The sequence below is a fragment of the Pseudophryne corroboree genome, chromosome 11 (genome assembly GCF_028390025.1).
Source record: "Pseudophryne corroboree isolate aPseCor3 chromosome 11, aPseCor3.hap2, whole genome shotgun sequence".
NCBI classification, from domain to species: Eukaryota; Metazoa; Chordata; class Amphibia; order Anura; family Myobatrachidae; genus Pseudophryne; species Pseudophryne corroboree.
Window position 1 is genome coordinate 18,120,130 of NC_086454.1, and position 22,834 is coordinate 18,142,963.

General features: G+C 46.5%; 1 protein-coding gene across 6 annotated transcripts in view; it reads right to left on the reverse strand.

Annotated features, from left to right (window-relative positions):
- Window positions 1–282: 282 nt before the first annotated feature.
- The window catches only part of NAP1L4 (nucleosome assembly protein 1 like 4), a 53,349-nt gene continuing 30,797 nt past the window's right edge, over window positions 283–22,834 (reverse strand). For 5 of the 6 annotated variants that reach the window (XM_063946320.1, XM_063946323.1, XM_063946321.1 and 2 more), the window contains exons 7-14: window positions 22,692–22,763; window positions 22,246–22,385; window positions 20,023–20,168; window positions 19,499–19,515; window positions 16,305–16,424; window positions 15,994–16,023; window positions 15,624–15,680; window positions 283–2,013 (exon numbers count right to left, since the gene is read on the reverse strand). In XM_063946320.1, coding sequence (XP_063802390.1) covers window positions 1,975–2,013; window positions 15,624–15,680; window positions 15,994–16,023; window positions 16,305–16,424; window positions 19,499–19,515; window positions 20,023–20,168; window positions 22,246–22,385; window positions 22,692–22,763 — 621 coding nt within the window. In that variant the 3' untranslated portion in view covers window positions 283–1,974. Of the gene's footprint in view, window positions 2,014–7,653; window positions 7,694–15,623; window positions 15,681–15,993; window positions 16,024–16,304; window positions 16,425–19,498; window positions 19,516–20,022; window positions 20,169–22,245; window positions 22,386–22,691; window positions 22,764–22,834 lie in introns of all 6 variants that reach the window. The other variant, XM_063946319.1, reaches the window with a different exon arrangement.

The window sequence follows — 22,834 nt, forward strand, 5'->3', positions numbered from 1 at the left end:
CTGCTTTGGGGATGAACATGGAAATATGAAGCAGTCTCATTGGGGCATGTACTTTTGGTGGAACGCAGTTTGTCAGAGAGCGATTGGGGAGGGGTTCTGAGTGGTGATCTACATGTAATGTGCATACTGTGGCCAGCGGCACCTGGCGGAGGGGGGTACGAGCAGAATATGGACAGTGAATTTACCTTAGAACATAACGTGGAGGTTACCGGATTACACGGCACATAAAGCACGTTCTACCCCCGCGTCATCAGTATGAGAAATAACACAGAACGCAGAAGGTTGAGTCATTTCACTTTATTTATATCCTGACATTGTCAATGGAAAACAAGGAATCATGTCTAATACAAAGAGACTTGTCTTTATAAACATGGATGAACCAATAAATAGGAGGACTGCAAGAAAAACAGCAGAATCTAAACATGAGGAGGATGATGATGATGATGACGACATAAGCGATACTTATTTATCAGAGAACTGGAGGCAACACTCCACTTCTCACAGAGGTTACTATTCCTGAACCAATGGGAAATTGTGCCCAAAAAGGGGTTGGGCTTAAATCTCTTTCTATAGTACACGAGGGTTTATCTGAGAAGACGGTACAGATGTCCTCAGTGTTATATAACCAAGCAATCAGCTCCGGTCTCCTCGGTCTAGCACTAGTGCCGTCTCTCTACATTGGTCACCCTACGCCTGGAAGACGGTGCCCGCTACCGCGACTGATGAGATCAGCATGACAGCTTCAGGGGGGGGGGGGGGGGGGACACACACACAAAATAACACATAGCCCAGAACCAGCGCTACGTGCCTACGTGTCGCATATCACACCAGTAAGGGGCGAGAAACCCAGCGCTATTTCCTTATTGTCCGGAATTGCTTCCAGTCGGCCAAGCACCTTTATACCAATGACTTATCAAAAGCACAAAGTGAGCTTAAAAAGATTTTATTTTTTAAAACCATTTGAACACCCAAAAGACGGTCCGCTGAGCCCACCAGACTGAGGGGAGAGGGGATTGTTTAGAAAGCTGTTCAAGCCCCCATTTCACTTTCTTCTGGTACAATTTCCCTGTAGGTCTAAGTGACCTAATAATAGCTGAATGTATTTCAGTGTAGATTTTACTTATTTTATTGCATCTTTAAATACACTGTACAATTTAAATAAGTAGAACATCTATATAATTACATGGTTCAAGGTGTATAAATGCTAAGTTCTGTCAGGCATGTATTTAGAGTAGTCAAGGTCTGCACGATGATGTGGAGGCAGCCGTTCTGACAGCGGCCATGGCGACCCTCCGCCGGAGAATTCTTATTTCCCGGGCAGATTTGCTTCGTTCCGTTTCCCTGAGATAGAACAGTTCTGCTCTGTAGATACAAATGGACCAAATGCACCGACCTGAGCGTAAAATGTTCTCGTACCCAAGGGCAGCTCAAACAAACCTGCCTGGGCAATAGAAATCGTAGAGGGCAGACGTTCCCTCTTTCCCCAATTCCCAGCCTATTAAATGACCTTCCGACGACACCAGGAGCTTGTTACTAGTCCCCGGTGTATGGGTAGGGCGGCGTTCCCAGGACACAATAAAACTGCGCCAGCGTGTGCAGGCAATATTTGTCCAATTTGGTTAGTCTATAAAATAATAAATAAGCCATGGCAACCTATAATTATAATAGAAAAAAAAAAAAAGAAAAAAAAAAAGTGTAACAAAAAAAAAAAAAGTGAGAAAAATGAAGGAAAACATAAAATAAAACCCCCAATAGCGTAGACTTGGACTGTGCTTCTATTCTTCTAACTGAACCCAGCCAGGTCAGCGTTCTAAGAACCCAACTGTAGAAATTAAGCTTAAAAAAAAAAAAAAAAAATTCAATAAAAATAAAAAATAAAAAAAATAATGATGCTTTAAAGTAAAAATCTGCTGCAGAAGGTAGACTCCTGACCAATTGGAAGTGTTGCGTTCTGTAACTGCATCCGTCGCTCCATCATTGCTGTTTGCACTCCGCAGGCTGCACGGATTCTTTCTGCGTGGAATGAAAGAACAACAAGTTGGTAACTTGATTCGCGTCGCATGTAGTCACGTCACCAATGACAACGGTCTGGTGGTGCTAGTACCACCAGAGAGTCCGCTACCCAGTAGTCCGGGGAACATGCCTCAGTGCTCTCTCAGACAAGCGCTTGCAGAATGTGTTCATGCTGAATAGAACGCAGCGCCAAGTAACCGTCACTGGGATCACAGCCGGCATTGGGAGGGTTGAGCAGAGTGTGTTGCACACATGATGTTACTAACAAATGCAAAAGTGTAACCGGCGGATCAGACTGCACGCATGAACAAATTCTACCCAAGCCTTTGCCTTACAGAGACCCTCAGGAACACGCAATAGCACCAATATTACCCACAGAGACGGCTATTCCCGGACAACCTTACCAAATGGTATTACAGCAGCGGCTGACCACAGCCCTATCACCAGGCAAACAACAATGACATGTCCTAGGCATATAGCATGCCACAGCTCCAACCTGCACTGATCTCTTACACAATGTGCACTCAGGTGTTAGGGTTTTGCCAGGTACATGGAGAAGAGAAGGATGAGCAGACAGGCTGGATTACTGGATGTCCACTAAAGTCAAACATTATTCTGTTACACACATGGGCTCACTGAGATTTAGGAGAAGTCCATTTACATGGTGCATATTTGTGCTGGACAAGATGTAGCGATGCAGGAGGTACGATTACAATTTTCTTTTGCACGCGTGGAAACAACTTCTCTCTCTGCCACAAACACTGGGAAAACTTGCTTTCACGCTGGACTTTAGCGCTGAGCTAGCAGGTGACCCCCTTCTTACCCAGGATTTGTCCACTCATGTTAAAGTCTGAACCTCCCTAAACCCCAACATCGGTTTACTGGCCCATCTATCCTAATTAAACTACAGGATTAATTCCCTTCCTTATTTACATCCTGCCATACCCAGTACACCGCAGTCTGATGAAACTCCTATGTGTTTTGCCATCAGAGTTCTTCCCAGCAAGTTCTTAAAGGTGAGCTTCAGAAGAACACAGATCCTCCATCAATAAATCCCCCTCCACTCTGCTATTTACGGTCTGGAAACCTCTACAAAGCCAAAGAGGGTAAAGCAGCTCCAGAATCACCACCTGGTGCAGTCCGACTAGTTGGGAGATGAGACTAATAAAAGGTCTGTGTGACTTTCCTATGCTAGGAAATTATCAGCTTCATCATGGCCCAACGGTCGCCGTTAGCCTAGGAAAAATCCTATGTTAAAGAAGCACATTGGGGGGGATTCAATTAGCTGTGGTAATTTATCTTGAGCTAATTGACCCCCCCCCCCCCCCCCCCTGGGACTATTCAATTAGCCCTGAATGCAGCCCCCAGGCTGCAGTTAATGGGGATTTCTTTTCGGGTCCGAGTAGACCCAAAAAGTAATTCCCGATAAAATAGCCCGTCCGGGAACTTTTCCAGATTCTGCGTGTTCATGTCCGATAACAGGGTAATAAAAAATAAATAAAAAAAAAGGGGCTCGAACAGAGTAGTCCCGGATGTTAGAGCACGAGGCTACCACCTTTATTCACAGCCGGTAAATTACTAGGTCTAATTGAATTCCCCCCTAACTGATAATTGGTTGTCATATGCCATACATTCATTAAAGCCTTTTTTCACAGAAAGCAAATGTCCACAAGCAACAGTCTTGTATTGTCTTACAGTATACTTTATAAAAATATGGCAACATGAAAAGAATAACTTCTGGATTAAATTAAATCCTACACATGGAAGGAGAGGCGACCTGGTACAAGTTACCTTCCATTACAATCAAAATTCTCTCTCTCTACAGGTTTATCTCCCAGATATAATGTTATTGAGCAATGGCTGCTGGATTCTGTGCAATGGTCCACCCCTTACTGGAAGGTAAGCGACGCTTTAGATTTATGACGCTATATAAGATCACTCAGCCTGTGGTCTTGTGCTTTTATATAGTCACAGTTTTCATTGGCACCTTCAAATATTCTTCTAATTTGCCTGTCAATCACTGGCCCATTTTTCTGGCACGTTGAACTATCAAAATAAGTATTGACTAAATTGCTCCGCAAATGACCAGGTTTAATTGTCACCTTTATTCAGTAATAGGATAAGATGGGGGGGGGGAAGAAGGGATTTACTGTGGTCAGATTATAGTAAATATCTTCAGTCTACACAGTTTCTAATTAAAACACAGCACTAGCTGTAATTCATATGCCTCTAATAGTGGCGGGGATTAGGCGGAGAGGGGATGCAGTTAAGATCCCAAAGGGTGGGATTCTGTCGGTCGATATAACGCCGCCATTAACCCAACGTCTAAATCCCGACGGAGGTGGGGACACAGCTGTCAAATTACAGACCGCCAAAATCTCCATTGATTTTCCAGCGGGAGGCGTCCTGCCGTGGAGGGTGGGAGGTAAGGTTTAGGCATTACAAGGGGGATTAGGGTGCAGGGATAAGAAGGCAAGGGTTAGGTACCGGGGAGGGAGGGTTAGGTTTAGGCATCAAGAGGGGAGGGTTAGATTTAGGCAGTGGGAAGGGAGGGTTAGGGTACTTTCCAGAGGGCTGTCTGTATTCTGACCGCCGGAATCCCAGCCATCTGGATATCATACTGGACCCGTGCAGACGAAAGACCACATATGAATCATTATAGCATTAGCTAGATACACTCTGCTACAGAGCGTATCTAATCAACTATTAGAATTATGGGGGTTATTCAGAGTTGTTAGCAAACCATTAAGGCACACTAATGGGCAAAACCATGTGCAGTGCAGGTGGGGCAGATGTAACATGTGCAGAGAGAGTTAGATTTGGGTGGGGTGTGTTCAAACTGAAATCTAAATTGCAGTGTAAAAATAAAGCAGCCATTATTTACCCTGCACAGAAACCCACCCAAATCTAACTCTCTGCACATGTTACATCTACTCCACCCGCAGTGCACATGGTTTTGCCCAATTGCTATCTTTTTTGGCGTGTTAACTGTGAATAACCCCCTATATCTGAAAATCAAAAACAAAAACAAACCTCATCCTGTACCCACAAATGTTAAGTGTGTGCAAAGACCGTAGTTTGTCACCATATATTACATAGATGGTCAAAAAAAAAAAAAAAAAGGTACAGAACTTTGCTATTATAGTAAATGGTAAGCTAGTCAGTGAGGCCCTCCTATTTCCCTGAAGTCTTTTTCCACGCTGCAATTTAGGTTTGTCTATCTGGCCTTACACAACAGTGCGGTCTATAATGTGGATTATGAATAAGTGTAGCCAATCACCACACTAGCTGATGTTCTGTAAACGGACCCAATGAAATCACTAGGTACAATTCATGAGAGTCTGGTGCTAGATCATACCGATTTCCAGGCTATGAGGTCTTTACTGTAATATACAAGTAACCACTAGGGGGTGTGATGGTGTAACAGACAGACAGGAACATCGGCACGCAGAGACATATTTTACACTGAAGTGCCAAAAGTCATGGGGTAGCAGTATGTAAAAGTAATGGTAGGTGGCACCACCGTACTGTGATGTCTTTGCAATGGCCAGACCTGCACCAGTTGTAATCGGACATCCCCTGAGTCAGGCTGAACACAAGCTAGGTTGCTCATGGCAATGCGACGGAGTTGGAACAGGGCAGGATAGTGCGTGCCCGATGGATAGGACATACCATTTCCAGAGTTGAGTGAACGTTCAAATTCCCTCTATCTACAGTGTCATGTGTTTACCGGGAATACCTCATGGAAGGCATTACCACCCACTGAACAGCAGTGGCCAACCATGAGTGGCCAAAATTGTCCGTGGTAACAGACAAGCGACACCCGCTCTCAACGCGGGAGGGGCCAGACGCTCTCAACGCGGGAGGGGCCAGACGCTCTCAACGCGGGAGGGGCCAGACGCATATCCAGCAGGCCAGTGTAGCGGTCTATAGCTTCTATGGGATATGGGAGCATAAGACCCACCAGAGTGCCTAAGATACCGCACCGGACACCGCGCCTCACCTGGACTTGTGACATCGCTAACTGAACTTTTAGAGGACTGGCAACATGTGGCAGTAACGTTTCCAGTTGTTTAGGGCGGACGGTAGGGTTTGGGTGTGGTGCAGACACCATGAGGCCATGGATCCCTTTAATCAACAAGGTACCGTGTTGGCTTGTAGGGGTTCCATAATAGAGTGGGGTGTGTTGTCGTGGCATGGGTTGGGTCTGACTAAACAGGTCAATGACCGGTCCGCTACACTGAAGTGCCTGATGACCATTTGCAGCCCTTCATGGACTACAGCCACAATGATGGAATATTTCAGCAGGATAAAGCACTGTCATCTGTCCCAAGTTGTCCAGAACTGGTTCAGGGAGCATTCTGGAGAGTTCCTACGAATGGTGTGGCCACCACGTTTGGCCGACATGAACCCAATCGAGCATTTATGGGACGTGGTGGAGAGGTCCATTCGCACCCAAGATCCTGCAATTACAAATATCAGGGAGCTGTGGGAAGCTATCCAGATGGCATGGGTCCTCGTCTCTCCAGAGGTCTTCCCTGGGTTAGAGGGGTCCTACGTGATACTAGGCACCTATCCCATGACCTGACACTTCAGTGTATAGTTTAGTTATTAATTATATAGCAAATAGATGAAGAAAGCAGGGGTATTGGAAACTATATAAATTGTGCGTATGCCAATGTTCAATACTGGTAATCTCTCATACTCTGTAAATGGGGGATTGGGATCACTGCTCTCTATGCAGATGTGTCATTCCCTACAGCTGCTCTGCAACTCCAAGGGTGATTAATTCTACATACAAATACAACATATAGGCCCATATTTATCAAGCCTTGGAGAGTGATAAGTTACATGGTGATAAAGTACCAACCAATCAGCTCCTGTCATTTTTCAAACACATCCTGTAACATGGCAGTTAGGAGTTGATTGGTTGGTACTTTGAGAGGGGGGGGGGGGGGGGGGGGGAGATGAACTAAGCAGTGATAAAAGTGGAAAAGTGAGCCAGTGGGGAACAAATCAGCATTGACGTAACATATCTAATTTGCATACTATAAAAGTATACAGAGCAGCTGATTGGTTGCCATGGGTAACTTCTCCACTGGCTTACTTCTCCACTTTTATCACTGCTTAGTACATATACCCCATTATCACTCTCCAAAGCTAAATAAATGGGGGTCATCGTACGTTAAAAAAAAATCACCGTTTCCCAAAATACAAGTGCAATTTTATGGCATACGATGGCACACAAAAGACGGTCACCCACGATCTGGAAGTCCGGTCCAGCAGCAGCAGCGCAGCAGGGAAAGCAGCGCATAGGAAGAAATGCAGTTTGGGAGAGGCCACTGCATGTTCCTAAGCCTTACTGCGATACCACATCACTTGTATATAAGCTCTGTGCTGGCAACACTATAATACATCTGTTTACAAAACCATGGAAACTGCACAAAAGTAAGTGGAACTGTGCCCAGTAGCAGACAATGTGATGCTAAATAGAAGTATTTTGTACAGTGCTGAAACACAGAAGATATATTCCATTAGAGCCCAACAGACAGGATGGAGACATACAGTACGCTGCAGGGAGAGAAATACAGTGACAGGGAGGGGGAGGAAGAGGATGTTACGAATGGAATTCTGCCTTACCTAGGATTGTATGAATGACAAACAAGAAAAAAAATTACACCTAAGCAGGGGAAAAAAAAAAATGGAAAAGATCAATCGAAGTGAACATGGAGTGGAAATCTGAGAGGTTAAAACACAAGATATTTGTCAAACCTGAATATCTAGAGTGAATTAGATCACAACTAAATGTTACATTACACATTGTTACAACAGTTCCGTTACTGAATAAAGTTTCAACCATTGGATCACTTGTAGCACTGGAATAAGTCAGCCGGTAGCCATGTGGACACGGTACGTTGCTGTAGACCTCAAACACAAGATATACTCTATATACTATGGTGATTCCAATTAAAGCGTCTTGTGATCACGGGGAACACTCTACAGGCTAGGAATGCGGTGAGTAGGCCATAGGCTACCGGCAGTAACCAATATCATGAATGCATCGCATTACGGATATTAGTAAATCTTGCAGCATCACATCCCCCTTAGAAACGTATGGGGGTTGCGGTTGCCGGTGGTAATGGAGAAGATACTTGCTGCGGTACCTCCTACATATATTCCAGGGATACTTCATATCTGTGGCTAAACGGGTATTTTTGGGGAAATAGCTGCAAATCTTTTTATTTTTTTATAAACGGGCCCCTAGGTCCCTTCAGATATTGAATGCACACAAGAGTAAGCAGCAATAGTTATAGACCAGTAAGAGTAAGCTCTAACCCAAGTATATAGTAGCCGCAGAAATATAAACTATCAGCCTGTAAAGTTTTTACAATAGAACTAAAAACTGGTGCTGCCCCCCCCTGGAGTATGTAAATAGTACAAGAACAGACACACTGGGGGGAATTCAATTGTTTGAAAAGTCGGTTGGGTGTCTGTTTTTTCCTAATAGACAGGAAAAAACAGACACACAACTGACTTTTCAAACAATTGAATACCGCCCAAAAAGTGAAGAAAATATTCCCTTGTGGGGACACTCTTAGCCAAAAACATTTTACTGTTCACTTATTAATTATATATACACACAGAAATAATAATGGAGGCATTGGTAACTGACAATACAACTGAGCCTATCAGTGATTATTATATTTATGTGGCTCTCATTTTACACATGCAGTTTACATTAAGGACATTAGTTCTCTAGGTGCCAGTGACAATTTAGCAGCCGAGTGATGTCATTAGATCCTATAGCACAGACAGCGCATTCTCTGGAAAATTGGTTCAGCTGTACCCACCGTGTAGACGGATGCAGTGGAAAACTCAGCTACAAACAAACGGGGATTAGGTTATATCATAGGTCTGCAAACTCGGTCCTCAGGACCCCACACAGTGCATGTTTTGCAGGTCTCCTCACAGAATCACAAGTGAAATAATTAACTCCACCTGCGGATCCTTTTAAAATGTGTCTGAGTAATTAATACACCTGTGCACCTGCTGGGTTACCTGTAAAACATGCACTGTGTGGGGTAATGAGGACCGAGTTTGCAGACCTATGGGTTATATGATGCAAACATTTGGAACACAGGAAAACAATGTTATAGTACAGCTTTTTTTCAGCTTTATTAAAATAAGAATTTACTTACCGATAATTCTATTTCTCGGAGTCCGTAGTGGATGCTGGGGTTCCTGAAAGGACCATGGGGAACAGCGGCTCCGCAGGAGACAGGGCACAAAAAGTAAAGCTTTTCCAGATCAGGTGGTGTGCACTGGCTCCTCCCCCTATGACCCTCCTCCAGACTCCAGTTAGGTACTGTGCCCGGACGAGCGTACACAATAAGGGAGGATTTTGAATCCCGGGTAAGACTCATACCAGCCACACCAATCACACCGTACAACTTGTGATCTAAACCCAGTTAACAGTATGATAACAGAGGAGCCTCTGAAAGATGGCTCCCTAAACAATAACCCGAATTAGTTAACAATAACTATGTACAAGTATTGCAGATAATCCGCACTTGGGATGGGCGCCCAGCATCCACTACGGACTCCGAGAAATAGAATTATCGGTAAGTAAATTCTTATTTTCTCTATCGTCCTAGTGGATGCTGGGGTTCCTGAAAGGACCATGGGGATTATACCAAAGCTCCCAAACGGGCGGGAGAGTGCGGATGACTCTGCAGCACCGAATGAGAGAACTCCAGGTCCTCTTTTGCCAGGGTATCAAATTTGTAGAATTTTACAAACGTGTTCTCCCCTGACCAAGTAGCTGCTCGGCAGAGTTGTAATGCCGAGGCCCCTCGGGCAGCCGCCCAAGATGAGCCCACCTTCCTTGTGGAATGGGCCTTAACAGATTTAGGCTGTGGCAGGCCTGCCACAGAATGTGCAAGTTGAATTGTGTTACAAATCCAACGAGCAATCGACTGCTTAGAAGCAGGCGCACCCAACTTGTTGGGTGCATACAGTATAAACAGCGAGTCAGATTTTCTGACTCCAGCCGTCCTTGAAATGTATATTTTTAAAGCTCTGACAACGTCCAACAACTTGGAGTCCTCCAAGTCGCTTGTAGCCGCAGGCACTACAATAGGCTGGTTCAGGTGAAACGCTGATACCACCTTAGGGAGAAAATGCGGACGCGTCCGCAGCTCTGCCCTATCCGAATGGAAAATTAAATAAGGGCTTTTATAAGATAAAGCCGCCAGTTCAGATACTCTCCTGGCGGAAGCCAGGGCCAGTAACATAGTCACTTTCCATGTGAGATATTTCAAATCCACATTTTTTAGTGGTTCAAACCAATGGGATTTGAGGAATCTAAAACTACATTTAGATCCCACGGTGCCACCGGAGGCACCACAGGAGGCTGTATATGCAGTACTCCTTTGACAAAAGTCTGGACCTCAGGGACTGAGGCCAATTCTTTTTGGAAGAATATTGACAGGGCCGAAATTTGAACCTTAATAGATCCCAATTTGAGACCCATAGACAATCCTGATTGCAGGAAATGTAGGAAACGACCCAGTTGAAATTCCTCCGTCGGAGCACTCCGATCCTCGCACCACGCAACATATTTCCGCCAAATGCGGTGATAATGCTTCGCGGTGACTTCCTTTCTTGCCTTAATCAAGGTAGGAATGACTTCTTCTGGAATGCCTTTTCCTTTTAGGATCTGGCGTTCAACCGCCATGCCGTCAAACGCAGCCGCGGTAAGTCTTGAAAGAGGCAGGGACCCTGTTAAGACAGGTCCCTTCTCAGAGGTAGAGGCCACGGATCGTCCGTGACCATCTCTTGAAGTTCCGGGTACCAAGACCTTCTTGGCCAATCCGGAGCCACTAGTATCGTTCTTACTCCGCTTTGCCGTATGATTCTCAATACCTTTGGTATGAGAGGCAGAGGAGGAAACACATACACCGACTGGTACACCCAAGGTGTTACCAGCGCGTCCACAGCTATTGCCTGCGGATCTCTTGACCTGGCGCAATACCTGTCCAGTTTTTTGTTGAGGCGAGACGCCATCATGTCCACCATTGGTCTTTCCCAACGGTTTATTAGCATGTGGAAAACTTCTGGATGAAGTCCCCACTCTCCCGGGTGAAGATCGTGTCTGCTGAGGAAGTCTGCTTCCCAGTTGTCCACTCCCGGGATGAACACTGCTGACAGTGCTATCACGTGATTCTCCGCCCAGCGAAGGATCCTGGCAGCTTCTGCCATTGCACTCCTGCTTCTTGTGCCGCCCTGTCTGTTTACATGGGCGACTGCCGTGATGTTGTCCGACTGGATCAACACCGGTCTTCCTTGAAGCAGAGGTTCCGCCTGGCTTAGAGCATTGTAGATTGCTCTTAGTTCCAGAATGTTTATGTGAAGAGACTTTTCCAGGCTCGACCACACTCCCTGGAAGTTTCTTCCTTGTGTGACTGCTCCCCAGCCTCTCAGGCTGGCGTCCGTGGTCACCAGGATCCAATCCTGTATGCCGAATCTGCGGCCCTCCAATAGATGAGTCCTCTGCAACCACCACAGAAGAGATACCCTTGTCCTTGGAGACAGGGTTATCCGCAGGTGCATCTGAAGATGCGACCCTGACCATTTGTCCAACAGATCCCTTTGGAAAATTCTTGCATGGAATCTGCCGAATGGAATTGCTTCGTAAGAAGCCACCATTTTTCCCAGGACTCTTGTGCATTGATGTACAGACACCTTTCCTGGTTTTAGGAGGTTCCTGACCAGGTCGGATAACTCCTTGGCTTTTTCCTCGGGAAGAAAAACCTTTTTCTGAACCGTGTCCAGAATCATCCCTAGGAACAGCAGACGAGTTGTCGGCATTAATTGGGATTTTGGAATATTCAGAATCCATCCGTGCTGCTTTAGCACCTCTTGAGATAGTGCTAATCCCATCTCTAGCTGTTCTCTGGACCTTGCCCTTATTAGGAGATCGTCCAAGTATGGGATAATTAATACGCCTTTTCTTCGAAGAAGAATCATCATCTCGGCCATTACCTTTGTAAAGACCCGAGGTGCCGTGGACAAACCAAACGGCAGCGTCTGAAACTGATAGTGACAGTTTTGTACAACGAACCTGAGGTACCCCTGGTGTGAGGGGTAAATTGGAACGTGGAGATACGCATCCTTGATGTCCAAGGATACCATAAAGTCCCCTTCTTCCAGGTTCGCTATCACTGCTCTGAGTGACTCCATCTTGAACTTCTTTATGTACAGGTTCAAGGACTTCAGATTTAGAATAGGCCTTACCGAGCCATCCGGCTTTGGTACCACAAATAGAGTGGAATAATACCCCTTCCCTTGTTGTAGAAGAGGTACCTTGACTATCACCTGCTGAGAGTACAGCTTGTGAATGGCTTCCAAAACCGTCTCCCTTTCGGAGGGGGACGTTGGTAAAGCAGACTTCAGGAAACGGCGAGGTGGATCTGTCTCTAATTCCAACCTGTACCCCTGAGATATTATCTGCAGGATCCAGGGATCTACCTGCGAGTGAGCCCACTGCGCGCTGTAATTTTTGAGACGACCGCCCACCGTCCCCGAGTCCGCTTGAGAAGCCCCAGCGTCATGCTGAGGCTTTTGTAGAAGCCGGGGAGGGCTTCTGTTCCTGGGAAGGAGCTGCCTGTTGCTGTCTCTTCCCTCGACCTCTGCCTCGTGGCAGATATGAATAGCCCTTTGCTCTCTTATTTTTAAAGGAACGAAAGGGCTGCGGTTGAAAAGTCGGTGCCTTTTTCTGTTGGGGAGTGACTTGAGGTAGAAAGGTGGATTTCCCGGCTGTAGCCGTGGCCACCAAATCCGATAGACCGACTCCAAATAACTCCTCCCCTTTATACGGCAAAACTTCCATATGCCGTTTTGAATCCGCATCGCCTGTCCACTGTCGCGTCCATAAAGCTCTTCTGGCCGAAATGGACATAGCACTTACCCGTGATGCCAGTGTGCAGATATCCCTCTGTGCATCACGCATATAAAGAAATGCATCCTGTATTTGTTCTAACGACAGTAAAACATTGTCCCTGTTCAGGGTATCAATATTTTCAATCAGGGACTCTGACCAAACTACCCCAGCACTGCACATCCAGGCAGTCGCTATAGCTGGTCGTAGTATAACACCTGCATGTGTGTATATACTTTTTTGGATATTTTCCATCCTCCTATCTGATGGATCTTTAAGTGCGGCCGTCTCAGGAGAGGGTAACGCCACTTGTTTAGATAATCGTGTTAGCGCCTTGTCCACCCTAGGAGGTGTTTCCCAGCGCTCCCTAACCTCTGGCGGGAAAGGGTATAATGCCAATAATTTCTTTGAAATTATCAGCTTTTTATCAGGGGCAACCCACGCTTCATCACACACGTCATTTAATTCTTCTGATTCAGGAAAAACTATAGGTAGTTTTTTCACACCCCACATAATACCCTGTTTAGTGGTACCTGTAGTATCAGCTAAATGTAACGCCTCCTTCATTGCCAAAATCATATAACGTGTGGCCCTACTGGAAAATACGGTTGATTCGTCACCGTCACCACTGGAATCAGTGCCTGTGTCTGGGTCTGTGTCGACCGACTGAGGCAAAGGGCGTTTCACAGCCCCTGACGGTGTTTGAGGCGCCTGGACAGGCACTAATTGATTGTCCGGCCGCCTCATGTCGTCAAACGACTGCTTAAGCGAGTTGACGCTATCCCGTAATTCCACAAATAAAGGCATCCATTCTGGTGTCGACCCCCTAGGAGGTGACATCCCCATATTTGGCAATTGCTCCGCCTCCACACCAATATCGTCCTCATACATGTCGACACACACGTACCGACACACAGCAGACACACAGGGAATGCTCTACACGAAGACAGGACCCACTAGCCCTTTGGGGAGACAGAGGGAGAGTCTGCCAGCACACACCAAAAAAGCGCTATATATGACAGGGATAGCCTTATAATAAGTGCTCCCTCATAGCTGCTTTATATATATCAAAATATTGCCATTAAATTTGCCCCCCCTCTCTGTTTTACCCTGTTTCTGTAGTGCAGTGCAGGGGAGAGACCTGGGAGCCGTCCTGACCAGCGGAGCTGTGAGAGGAAATGGCGCCGTGTGCTGAGGAGATAGGCCCCGCCCCTTTTCCGGCGGGCTCGTCTCCCGCTATTTTGTGAATCCAGGCAGGGGTTAAATATCTCCATATAGCCTCTGGGGGCTATATGTGAGGTATTTTTAGCCTTTTAATAGGTTTTCATTTGCCTCCCAGGGCGCCCCCCCCCCAGCGCCCTGCACCCTCAGTGACTGCGTGTGAAGTGTGCTGAGAGGAAAATGGCGCACAGCTGCAGTGCTGTGCGCTACCTTTAGAAGACTGCAGGAGTCTTCAGCCGCCGATTCTGGACCTCTTCTTACTTCAGCATCTGCAAGGGGGCCGGCGGCGCGGCTCCGGTGACCATCCAGGCTGTACCTGTGATCGTCCCTCTGGAGCTGATGTCCAGTAGCCAAGAAGCCAATCCATCCTGCACGCAGGTGAGTTCACTTCTTCTCCCCTCTGTCCCTCGTTGCAGTGATCCTGTTGCCAGCAGGAATCACTGTAAAATAAAAAACCTAAGCTAAACTTACTCTAAGCAGCTCTTTATGAGAGCCACCTAGAATTGCACCCTTCTCGGCCGGGCACAAAAATCTAACTGGAGTCTGGAGGAGGGTCATAGGGGGAGGAGCCAGTGCACACCACCTGATCTGGAAAAGCTTTACTTTTTGTGCCCTGTCTCCTGCGGAGCCGCTGTTCCCCATGGTCCTTTCAGGAACCCCAGCATCCACTAGGACGATAGAGAAATTAGGTTATACAAAGGAACAAAAAACTTACCCTACTGCTTTATGTATAAAGGTAGCTGTGCGTCACCACGGAGGAGATGCCAAGTGTGATCCAGCACCGTCTATTAGAACATATATTGTGCACCAAAAACGGAGCGCTAGTTCCGACTACATGCGGCTGCAGCTCAGATATATGGACATGTATGTAGTAAGGTTACACCTGGAATGTCAGTGCGTTTAGCACTCTGGTCTAAGACATTGGCGTGGCCAGGACATAACGGAATACATGCTCAGTGGAGGTTACAGTCTGGCTGAAACATTCTTAATAACTGACTCAGTCTGATCAGTGTTCAGACGATTTATTACGTTTATATTAATATTGTTAAGGCTTTCGATGAACATATGAAAAAGGACTTGTACAAAAAACACAACACCCCCCTGTGATCCAGTATCATTAGTTTGTATAATATGGGGCAAAGTTATCAATGAGTGATATTCTCGTTGTCACTGGTTAGGAATGTTTATAGGTGCTCCAGCCAATCAGCTCCTAGCTGTCATTTATTCAAACACATGGCAGTTAGGAGCCAATGTATAAAGGGAAGTAAATGTAAACACAGAAATTACAGCTTTCAGTTAATACTTGGTCACGTTCTCACTGTCAATTTGCGACAAGTTGTTAATGGTTTATCTACTGTACATTCTACGCCCTTAATGTAAGCAACACATTATACAATGCTGCCGGTTACATTTGGACGACAGGATCCCTGTACAGTACAGCAGTACTTACTTTTACAGGATGTGGCTCATCATCATCTTCCTCACACTCTTCTTCGCCTTCCATCTCCTGCAAACCAGAAGAACCGTGAGCATCAGCCTCCGCATTATTAGTTGGCAACATCTACAAAGCTTACACAGTATGAGCAGCGAACAGATACAATTATAGCTGTAAATAAGACACTAAGGAGCCAAAGTGGACGATCTATACAGTAACTGCATCTGAGTCTCCAGTGCGTCACAGGCACTGGGGACCCAGCCAGGAAGGGCACAAGTGAAACGTTTCTTTGAACTAACAATAATTCCACACAAATCTACAATTTCCAGTTGTGCCTTTACAGAGAACAGAGCAAGACAACCTACCGACATAACCAAAAACATACCTCCTCTTCTCCTTCCTCTCCCTCTTCAAACTGCAAGAAAAACATCACAATCAATACAAGGCCACAAAGCACAATACTATACAGCAGGTAACGCTGCAGGACCCGACATAACCTGCCGGCCTGCCATGAAATAACTCCTCAGTGCCGGCAATCGCACCACGCACTCTGTTCTACAGGAATCAAATACACCAACACACGTCGGCTATTTCCACATTAAGGGAATTAACAGTATTAAATATACAACAAATTGCAATTGTGAAATACAAACTACAAGTTTTTCTGAGAAATGTAGAGTAGGAATGTCAACATACACTGTCCTCATCCTCAATTGCCTCCCCGGTGAAATACAGAACCGCTCGCGGAACGACTCTTTCACGGAAAAAGTGACCAAGCTCAAAATCAGCTGCTAAGGAGTTCTCCGTCTCTTCGTCCTGCAAATAGAGACAGTCCTGGGTTACGCTGCTGCACTCTCCAGCCAATGTATGTACTTTATACAGTCATTATATGCTTTCCCTCATTTCACCCTTTTCCCACAGTTCCCAGGATCCAGGCAGATGCTTGGGAAATTTTCAGATGAATTATTAGACAGTAAACCAAATCAATTTATTGGGGCGATGACTGGAGGCCCAAAAAGTAACCAGGCCGCTGAATAAATTGGAGAAGTATAGAATGTTTAGGCAGCATTTTTATTACATTACAAGTCACAAGGACACAGCAATTTCCTGGGGTGGTAACCATCACTGATGTAAATCATGAAAGACATCTACCAATTCTGCTAAAAAGCGTCAATTTAACAGCAACATTTGTTTTATTTTATACTATGGAGTAACATCTCCTATATATTTGTCTAAATCTGTGACTCTGTGCCCGTAACGCTGGGTGGAGTCACAGCGGTGGGCGGAGTCAGCAAGTCTATGCTCCTGCTGCCTGTCCATCTCTCTCTCTCCCCTCCCCCCACCCATCAGCAGCTCTGATTCCCCGGCCGCGGCGCCGGCCCAACAACAACGGCTGATGCCGCCCCCGGCATACACATTAGGAGGGACGGGTGGCGCAGGAGAAGGCTCTCATAGCCCTCCCTGCGCCATGTACACAGACCCGCCGCCTCCTCCGCACAAATCCCGCTGTCAGCTCTCCTGCTGTGACAGGAGGCGAGTGCTGCAGTGACGTCATCTCCTGCAGCACTCTCCTCCTGTCACACAGCCGGCACACACTCTCCAGTCTCCGGGGGCTGCCAGCATCTACAGGCAAGCTGGAAACACCCCCGGAGCGAGAGAGAACAGACCCGCGAGGCCACGCCCCTTTCACAGTAGGTCACGCCCCTTTTCGGCCGTTTGGGGGGGGGGGGGGGGGGGAGAGATGTGTGTAACAGTAATGCTGAAATGCTGACCCAGTGACGCTTCTGGACACTGTACTGTTTACCAGCCTGCAGCAGCCGCCCACAGCCCCAACGGTGAGTCCCTCCGGCCATCCTACCCACTGTTTCTATGTCTGCTCGCCACTTTACACAAGTCTCCTCTTCTGGTGCCCTCCCCCTCCACTACTTTCCCCCCTCTCTTCATCAGCTTCCTCACTGGGCACCCTCCCTGCCGACCCGCGTCTCTATATCCCCTCCCTACCGCCCCGCGTCTCTCTATCCCCTCCCTACCGCCCCGCGTCTCTCTATCCCCTCCCTACCGCCCCGCGTCTCTCTATCCCCTCCCTACCGCCCCGCGTCTCTCTATCCCCTCCCTACCGCCCCGCGTCTCTCTATCCCCTCCCTACCGCCCCGCGTCTCTCTATCCCCTCCCTACCGCCCCGCGTCTCTCTATCCCCTCCCTACCGCCTCGCGTCTCTGTCTCTCTATCCCCTCCCTACCGCCCCGCGTCTCTCTATCCCCTCCCTACCGCCTCGCGTCTCTCTATCCCCTCCCTACCGCCCCGCGTCTCTATATCCCCTCCCAGCCGCCCCGCGTCTCTATATCCCCTCCCTACCGCCCCGCGTCTCTCTATCCCCTCCCTACCGCCCCGCCTCTCTCTATCCCCTCCTCCCTATGCCTCTGTATCCCCTCCCTACCGCCCGCGTCTCAGTATCCCCTCCCTACCGCTCTGCGTCTCTGTATCACCTCCCTACCGCCCCGTGTCTCTGTATCCCCTCCTACCGCCCCACGTCTCTCTATCCCCTCCCTATCGCCCCGCGTCTCTCTATCCCCTCCCTACCGCCCCGCGTCTCTCTATCCCCTCCCTGCCGACCCGCGTCTCTCTATCCCCTCCATACCACCCCGCGTCTTTCTATCCCCTCCCTACCGCCCTGCGTTTCTCTATCCCCTCCCTACGGCCCTGCGTCTCTCTATCCCCTCCCTGCCGCCCTGCGTCTTTCTATCCCCTCCCTACCGCCCCCCTTCTATCCCCTCCCTACCGGCCCGCGTCTCTCTATCCCCTCTATCCACTCATACAAATATTGAACCGCAGCAAGGCGTGCAGGGGTTAAGGGGGCGTAGCCCCTTTCGACGGTGTGAAGAGCGCGATGAAGCACCTAGTTTATATATAGAAACATAGAATTTGTCGGCAGATAAGAACCACTTGGCCCATCTAGTCTGCCCTTTTTTTTTTATTTATTTTTTTTAATATTTTTATCTCTAACCTTATTTGATCCTTATTTCTTTGTAAGGATATCCTTATGTCTATCCCATGCATGTTTAAATTGCTCTACTGTCTTAGCCTCTACCACCTCTGATGGGAGGCTATTCCACTTGTCCACTACCCTTTCTGTGAAATAATTCTTCCGCAAATTTCCCCTGAACCTCCCCCCCTCCAGTCTCAGTGCATGTCCTCGTGTCCTATTGCTTCTCTTCATTTGGAGAATGTTTCCCTCCTGGACTTTGTTAAAACCCTTGATATATTTGAAAGTTTCTATCATGTCCCCCCTTTCCCTTCTCTGCTCCACACTATATAGAGTGATATAATATATTACTCTATTCTCCCATCCCTCTAATACCCCCTATACACTCGGCGATCCGCCGCCGTGTTGCCCAACAGCGGATACGGCCGACCCAGCAGCAGGGGGGGGGGCTGAGTTGATGGGAGAAGTGAAGTTTCTTCACTCCTGCCGTCACCCGGCCCCATAGCCCTGCATGCTAATATGGACGAGATTGTCCATATTGGCCTGCATGCATAAGCGACCCGGCACCAACGATGAACGAGTGCGGGGCCGCACATCGTTCATCGTTGGTGCCTACACAGTGAACGATATGGACGAGAACGTCCATATCGTTCAGTTATATCTTCAAGTGTGTAGGGCCCTTAAGGCTACACAGTATTGAGAACTTGGTGAAGCACAACCCTACTGGATAAGTCTGTGGTTGGTTTGTTTCTATTAATGCTCCATATTTATTGTTGGACGTTCAATTTACCCAAGTAATTGTAGGAGCAAATTCACTGGTGTCATACAAATAACGGGACAAATCTACATATATACAGGATATGGGTGAATTGCATGCATGGAAACTACCGCCACAAAAACTACTCACCAGTTCCTCTCCGGTAACTACAGAGAAGGGGGGCAAAGACAAAAATAAAGAAATTTAAAAAAGTGAAATATTTGACCATACATACATATAAAGTCTGTGCAGGATAGTCAGCCTTCTAAAATAGGACTCCGCCTTACATGTTGTCTCTCTTATACAAAAGAAAACACTGACATTAAAGACAATGAAATAAATGTCCCATCTGGGATGAAACTGAAGCCAGAACTAGGTGCGGTATAACAATACAATGATTTGCCAATAAACAAGTAGTAATTGTTAATGCGGGTCATACATGGCTTCACTTTACATGACTGTATGCCAAAAATAATCAGAACTATTTTTTTATTTTTGTTAATCAAATAGATTTTGTGGGCCGACACATGCAGTGGCATATGAAAGATATTGACAAAGATCACACAATCTCTAAACCATCACATTCAGTGGCTAATAAGACCAAGCAATCCGCAGAATTGCCTATTGGCTATTAAGCATGGCAGAAGGGCATACAATGAAACATGACCTCTCACCTTTGATGGGAGTGAAAAAGTTAAAGAAGGACTCGTTGGGGACTTGTTTGGTTATAGTACGTACAGTTCCACGGCCCTTATGCTTTTGCTTCTTTTTTATCATTTTGACTGTAACATTTTTACCCTTCTTCCAGTCAATAGTGCACCTGGTATAAGGAGGGAGAGAGAGATGAAATACGGTCTATGTATAGTAATGGACACATTCAGACGATCGCCACTAGAACATCTGACAGTCAGGTGGTCAACAAAGTAATCGTATGTAGAGACGCATTTAGGCCGACGTAGTCAAATTGTCAACACCAAAATGATGACTGCGTTATTTTAGCTTAATCAACAAAATGCTGTATGTTGACATTTTGGTGTCGACATATCTTCCGTAGCTTTAATTCACTAGCAAAGCAGAAGCTTAGCCTTAACTCAAGGGAGACACATAACAGAAAGCAGCACATCATCACAGCCATTATCTCATGCCAGTTACCAGACCGCAGAGTGTATTCCTGTACAGGTGCCAGGAAGCCTCTCTCGCCCAATGCTACTAGATAAATGGAAATAATGGGAGAATATGAATGCTATTTGCTCTAATGTAGCGCTGGGGACAGAATCACGGGACCAGAGCCGTCTGACTTTGCTGGTCAGAAAGAAAAGCTTCAAAACAGATCTCTCCCATTTTGCTGCCTCTTACTTCGAGCTTTCTCCAGGAAACTAGGGTTTCAGCCAGTGCCGACATGTAAATGGTAGTCCCACTCCACATAATAGGTTGGTGATAAGGGTAAGCTATATACACTATAGAATACTGCTGTATGTTACATACACAGGGACAATCATGCCCCCACTTCCTGGAGAAAGAGCATCGATAGACACCGTGGTGACCGGCAGATCAGCCGTCGTCCTATCTGCCAATATTGGAGAAGCAGCACATACAGTATGCCCTGATAAATCACGCTCCAACCAGACCCTGCACAGATCAAAGAATTGGGAATTATCAAACATTTGGCCAAGATATTCAAAGCTACATTATGTGCTGCAGAGAATACACTCTAAGGCATGGGTCTTTAACCTGTGGACCTCCAGCTGCTGTGGAACTACACATCCTAGCATGCCATAGTTTTGCTATAAAGGCTTGCTAAAACTGGGGCAGGGCATGCTGGGATGTGTAGCTCCACAGCAGCTGTAGGGCCACAGGTTGAAGACCCATGCTCTACAAGGGGTGGAGGGGGGTCATTCTGATTTGTCGGTTAAGAAGAATAAGAAATAAAAATTCTATGAGAGAGGAGACATGTCAGAGTTCACTTGGCGTCACTTTCCCTATTCTATATAGTGTAATAGTGCTAAGTGTCCGCCATTTCCTATAAGGATTCAAGCGTATACTTATCTAACACAATAATACAACATTATTGGGCATTCACTTTTTCCCTATTCTTTGGGCCAGATTCAAATGTTATGGCAGGTCCTGGCACCCGCCGGCAGCTATTCAAATGTTGCTGCCGATGGGCGCGAGAAGTTCATTCCCCGGAGGTAGCGAGCTGAAATGCGCGTAGGGAGACCAGTTTGGGCACCCAAGCGGACCTTTTCACGCTCATTCATTTAGCCGGGTTTAGGTACTTTGCCTAAATCCATCTCTAATGGGTGCAACCAGCGCGATAAGTGGGGACAATTAAATATCGCCCCGCAATCTCCCGTCACTTTAGACGGGATAATGGGCGCAATAAAACAATTGAATTACCCACTTTATGTCTTTCTTTCTTCTATATTTATGGCTGTCTGAATAAGAACGCCACACAAAATAAGACAAGATACTACTTTAAGTACCAAAAAGGATCTTTGTTTTTATATTTCCAATATTACTGTACGTCTGCAATAAAGATATAAAATCATGTAGTCTGTCTGCCATATAAAATCATTTAGTATCTGCCTCCCATAGCAAGACCAGCTATACCCCCTGCACCCGACACGTACAACACATGACATGCTCATTATATTACACACAAGATGCTGGCCTGCTCTTTATCCGATTGGTTGATATGAGTAACTCCCAAGTCATCTTGTTTACCTTTAGTTTGGGGGAACACACAGGAAGGATTGTACCATTGGGGTACACGTAGATGATGTCTGGCTCTCTGATCATCTTACTGGACGTTACAATCAGCCAGATATAAAGAACATTGCCCGATATAACAGCCTTTTCAGAAGCAAAATGGGTTTGTTTGTTTGTTGTGCTCTTACCCTTCACAATCCACAATCTCCGGGCCTTCGAATGAGAACGGGTCGCTAGACTCCGGCTCAGACTTCATCTTGTAGGTTTTTGTCAGGATTTCATTCGTGAAATACTCATTGGGCTCAAAGAGGAACTCTAATGTAAAAGACTGAAGGACAGTAAATGTGGTTAACGAGGAATGATTAGGATAGCGAAACACCATCCTAAATAAAGCTGGCAGTACCTGGCAGATCTAGCCAAGCCACAGGGCAGCCAATCATATAGCAATCATATCCACCCAACATATTATCCAGCAGAGGCACACAGCGACTTGTAGTAACTTAGTCTAAAACGTTCTAGTCAGCCACTAAAACCAGAGTGTGTATGAGCAGAAGCCGCAATGATTACAGGTAAACGTACAGTACTACCCGATAAGTAACACAGGCAGTAACATGGGCACCACTGAACTACTCACCATTGGCTGCCCAGGGCCAGAGAACGTCACCTTTACATCCTGTAAGTGCTTTAATATTGGCTCGTCGTATTCCTGCAAAACAAACCATCTCTGTATAACAAGGGAAAAGCAAAATGAAAGTTTGTTTTGTTTGTTTTTTTTCA